Genomic DNA, 5,397 nt, shown 5'->3' on the forward strand with positions numbered 1-5,397 from the left:
CGGTATCGGGCGAGTACTGGAAAAAGTGGTATCGGTGCATCCCTACTTTTTACATTAAATATTACATATACGTATGTAATATAATGTTTATTTCCATCACAGGCTTGGTCTTAAATTTCACATAAAGTGGTATTAAAAAGGTCTTAAAAAGTTTTAAATTTAACTTGTTCATATCTGTAGACACCCTGCATGAGTTGATATTTGCATTGATCTGACCATAATCACAAAGAAAGGCTTATTGGAAATGCAATTTCATTCTCTGCCATGAGGTGGCACTTTAGGAACGCTGAAATTCCCCGGTAACGGCTGTATACAAAGCAGCTCCGCGCTCCTAAACGCTGATTTATCCGGAATTATAGGTAAAATGAAATTAAAATTAGAGGTCGACCGATATGGGTTTTTCACTGGCCGATGCCATGACAGCGTGGATGCTATTGTTGGACCTATACACACATTTCATGAGGAAAGTTAACGTGCATGTTATAATCAGCCCAGAAGTTTCGTCTGAATTGCATGTTTCTACTTTCACATGCAAATGACTGGTTGCACTTATGAATATGATTTCCGGCATCAATTCTAGTAGGGTAAAACGTAATTACGCTGTCTGTTTTGCCCTGCCATCATTAGCTGAAGCTGTGTGTGAACAAGAAGCGGCTGCAGAGTGTGAGTTGCTCCGTCTCTCACGCAGCCAGAGAGAGATTCTCCGGTGTTCCACAACAACGCTTAGCTGCCCGCAGATGCGCCTGCCTATAAATCGGTCTAATTTGCAGCACAATCAGCTGATGCGGATTAATTAAAAAATGCCCAAAATCGGCCGATTAATCTTTTATAATTTCTTATACCATTTAACATATTTAAAATTGTTATGGCCTTAAGTTTGATACAACTCACTTTAGGAGTTTTTAAGGACCCGTGGGAGATCTACATTTAAGATAGCCCATCGGGCAGAGTGGTGATACATTTTGGTAGCCCAACTGGAAAACACAATAGCCCCGGGACGTCGGGCTAGCGATTTTGCGAGCCCTGCAATCACGTTTTTATGCAGTTGAAATAGCAGGGGGAAAGATCACGTTAGCCCGCGGACCAAAGAACAACCTGCAGCAACAGTTTAAAAGTATCCCAATTCTGCAGAAAACCATGAACTTGGCAACACTGCGTAGTGACCTGGAAAAGTGCCCACCTGAGCTGATGTCATTAGCCACCTTCGCTTTTTCAATGATGTACGACTCGCATTGACGGGAATATCCGATCTGTCCACTTACATGGCAGATGCAAATGCATGCATCATTCATATCAGATTTATTTCTACATATGAATGAGGCCTGAAACCAATCTGAGAATATCGGAATTCATGTGCTTTTTTCCTGTTTACACGTACATGGGTCATATCCCACAACCTGTGCCACATGGGAGGAAAAATCGGAATTGGGTCACATGAACCATATAATGTAAATGCGGTCTAAACCACTGTGGGTCATTCTGAAATTCATGCAGAAACATGCACCTCATTGCTAGGAGACGCTAGGTGACAAATGAAATGTGCTCTAAAATCTTCTAAAAAAAATCAATCGTTTGATATCCTCTGACTGGAAGGGAGTCATAGTCTGGCGCTAAAAATTCTGTGCTGCTCATCGTGATTTTCTGTGAAATCTGTCAAAATCTGGAGACTGACTTTCAGCAACTAGCATTGACTTTGCCAGACAACACATTAGAGAAAAATTCTAGCAAAGTTGATGAAGTGTATTCCAGTCTTGAGTTTGAACACTTCCTGCCTTTAGAACATGATTCCAACATTCTTCTGTACCTACAATCTTACACAACTTTTTGTTGTATTATGTCACATCAGGCTTGTATGTTAAATTGTCTGTCTTCCTGAACAGATCTGTAACATGGTTGCAGTTCTTGATGTTATCACCAATTTGGAGAAATATCCTATCACCAAAGAAGCACTTGAGGTTGGTAAAGATGTGCACTGATCATCAATAACATAATATAAATCTGCTTAAGACATGACACATCAAATGCTCTTTCCGGGTCCAAGTCGCTACTATATTTCAAGCGTGATTACTGTCCTTTTAAGGACATGGTGTACACTATTGTTTATAGGCTCACTATTTCCCAGACAACAATATTTTACCAATTCAGAAAAGATAAATCACTGTCTGGCTAACTGAGATTTTGTTACTGAAATAAAGGTTAGAATAATGATTTTTCGGTAGTATAAAGAACACCATGATTATGTATTAGCCCTGTTTGTTGTTTGCTGTTGGGATCTGATAGAGCGTTTGTACCCGGAAATGTCAGACTTATCAGCCAAATAATATCTTGTCCATCATTACTCTTCATTAACACTGCATGGTATTAGTTTGACAGAAAAATGCTTATTAAGAAGACTTGTAATAAGCAATTTTGAGACTTTTCTTTGATGTTTCCTTTTCAATGCAGGAAACTCGCTTGGGAAAGCTGATTAATGATGTGAGAAAGAAAACAAAGGATGAGGACCTTGCCAAACGTGCCAAGAAACTCCTGCGGAACTGGCAGAAGCTGATCGAGCCCGGCCAAAGTGACACTCCGGCGAGAGGAACGCCAAATGTCCCGGGTTCTGCCAATGGCGGTGCTCACCCCTGCCGGACAGACACGCCTCCAGCAGTCCCCCCTCCGAGCAAGGTCGCTCCCGAGCTCAAAACCAGAAATGACATCCATAACACATACTCCCCAAAGGCAGAGAAGTCCAGCAGCCGAAAACGGCGGGGGGAGCAAAGGGATAGTCCGCATCTGCCGGCCAAAATGACAAAGACGTCCCTTTACGAGCCAATGTATTCCTCTTCCCCACCATCAAATGGAATTAGGGGGAGCCCCGAGCCACTCCCGGATAAAGATGACGATGTACCATCTGACAGAATCCGCATGGAACACCTTGAGAATGACAGGCACAACAAAATCCCTGTCAACGCTGTGAAGCCTCATCCCAGCTCTCCGGGGCTTACCAAACTACCTAGCACTTCCTCCTTACTCAAAACGTCAGTGTTACAGCAGCACGCGAGAATGGACGGTGGCGGGCAGCATCAGCCCAAAAGCCCTCGGTACTCCTCGAGTCCGCGCAGCGTAACGCATGAGACGATGGCCAAGAGGTCTTCAACATATGCACCAAAAGGGACTCTCTCGAGCCCGGCTCAGAATTCAGCCCAAGTGCCCTCTCCTTTGCCCACGCTGCAGCCTTTAACGTCGCTGGCCCAGGTGTGCATCAGCGACGGTCCGTCATCTGTGGGGCTGGAAGGCTCGATGCACTTGCACAGATCGACGGATAGACACTCCCAGCCCCCACATAGCACTGCAACACTGGAGCCGCTTTCCAACTCCTCGCTCACCACACACAGCTTAGAGGGCACGGAGACCAAGGGTGAGCGGGAGGGAGCGACCTCCAACTTGGAAGGCAAAAAGCGGAAGAAATACAGACCCAGAGATTACACCGTAAATCTTCAGGGGCAGTCCTCGGAGGACAGGACCAAACCCGTGCGGTTAAAAGAGCGTAGGTTGACATTCGACCCGGTGACCGGACAGATTAAGCCCCTCACTCCGAAAGAATCCCACCATGATGTAGAGTGCCAAGGCCCGCCAATCGCAGAGCCTTCGGCGAGGACTGAGATGCAGCAGCAAAAGACCCCTACGTCAGTTCCCAACCCCTTTCAACAGACGAACTGGAAAGAGCTGTCCAGAAATGAAATCATTCAATCGTACCTTAACCTTCAGAGCAACGTTCTCACATCCTCTGGAGCACAGACCCACGGGGCACACTTTTTCATGACTGAATATTTGAAGCGAGAGGAACACGGCGTCAAAGAGTCCCGGAAAACACATGCTTTAGTATCGAGCAGCTCCGTGACGGAACTACCCGGGGTGACTCGGGACGTAACGAACGAGGACCTTCTCAGAATACACAACGAACACTGGCCAGGCGTGAACGGTTGTTATGACACCAAGGGAGCCTGGTTTGATTGGACAGAGTGTATATCGTTGGATCCTCACGGCGATGAGAGTAAATTGAACATCCTGCCGTATGTTTGCCTAGACTGAGAGAACAGGGCTTGGAAAAGTTTTCAATGTTCCCACTGTGACTCGAAGGAGATCGAAGTAACTCTCCTCGTCACTTTGTACTAGGTTCGTCTTACAGGTGTAAAGAACGAACCAACGGCGGTTGTTCCGAGTTCAGTTTTCCACAAGAAGGAGCTGAAGTGGCGTCCTGTTTGTAATGTGCTGCTACCAACTAGAATTTGCAAACAAGGGTTGTATATAATGGCTCGCAGGGATTTCACTGTGCCAGTTCTTGCACAACTTGTGAATAGGAGGGTCTGAGCAAGCATTGAGCAGTACAGATATGTTTAAAAGCAAGTCGAGAACATTTTTTGGCAGTTACAAAAAGCTTTATGTGACAAAGAATAAATTATAAAAGTTTCTTATGTATGCATCTATTTATTTGACCATTTTGTTTTCCATATTTTTTTTTTCCTAGCAGAAGGTTATCCACTAAGATGTGCAGATATGTTTGAGGCTTTTCTGTTCGCATCACACATTTGTCCCCTTATTTGTGATGTACATGAGGCATATATAAATACAATTTTTCCCCACAGCAGCTCTCACGTACGTGTGCTAATTGCAGTAGATACCGACATTCCATTCCGTCATTTCTCGCTTAACATTTCTTTCTCGATTTATTTAAATGTATGTGATTTTCATATGAGAGAAAAGCAATCTATTTTTAGATGTGTTAAATAAAACAATATTTTAAACAAATCTGTTTGCCTAGATAATTGTAAAAAGAAAAATATGGATAAATATGTCGAAAAAGAGAAAGTATTCATGTGCTAAGAAAACGCAGCGAATGGCCACAGAGGGTGCTACTTTTCATCTTCATACTGTGGGAACAGGAAAGCAAGAAAATGTTAATATGCTGGAAATATACTTGTTACCATTCCTTTAGATATTGTTTGCCTTACTGAAACCAGTCAACAATGACTTTCTTATTTGAAGAGCCTTAGTGAATGTATGGCATTTAGAGTTTTGTTTAGGTGGTACAGAAGGAACACAACTCTTGGCATCTGCCATATGGTCTTTTTTTTTCTCATATGGACGCATTGTGCTATAAATGTGTCAATAAATATGCGCGTTATCCTGCTTGTCTGTACATAGTTCTTGCAATCCATGTAAAACCTTTCTAAGTCTTCATTCTTTTAAGTGTGAATGAAATTAATTTGGGAGGAAACAAAGCATTTTGAATGAAAGACCCAATCATTTGTGTTGCTGTTCACAGGCATCTATAGACCTAGATTTATAGGCTGTGGTCCTATTATTCATTCAGTGTTTTCAGTTTGACATTATTGATCGTTTTTTTTTTTTCAT

The 5,397-nt window shown here is 43.2% G+C and overlaps 1 protein-coding gene across 1 annotated transcript in view; it reads left to right on the forward strand.

Annotated features, from left to right (window-relative positions):
* Positions 1-4,453, forward strand: part of LOC107722610 (mediator of RNA polymerase II transcription subunit 26-like) — an 11,153-nt gene extending 6,700 nt beyond the window's left edge. The window contains exons 2-3 of the mRNA XM_016531038.1: positions 1,881-1,955; positions 2,446-4,453. Of these exons, the coding sequence (XP_016386524.1) occupies positions 1,881-1,955; positions 2,446-4,074 (1,704 nt within the window). The 3' untranslated portion in view covers positions 4,075-4,453. The remainder of the gene's footprint in view (positions 1-1,880; positions 1,956-2,445) is intronic.
* The last annotated feature ends 944 nt before the right edge of the window (positions 4,454-5,397 follow it).

The sequence above is a fragment of the Sinocyclocheilus rhinocerous genome, unplaced genomic scaffold (genome assembly GCF_001515625.1).
Source record: "Sinocyclocheilus rhinocerous isolate Xijiao unplaced genomic scaffold, SAMN03320098_v1.1 scaffold541, whole genome shotgun sequence".
Taxonomy (NCBI): Eukaryota; Metazoa; Chordata; class Actinopteri; order Cypriniformes; family Cyprinidae; genus Sinocyclocheilus; species Sinocyclocheilus rhinocerous.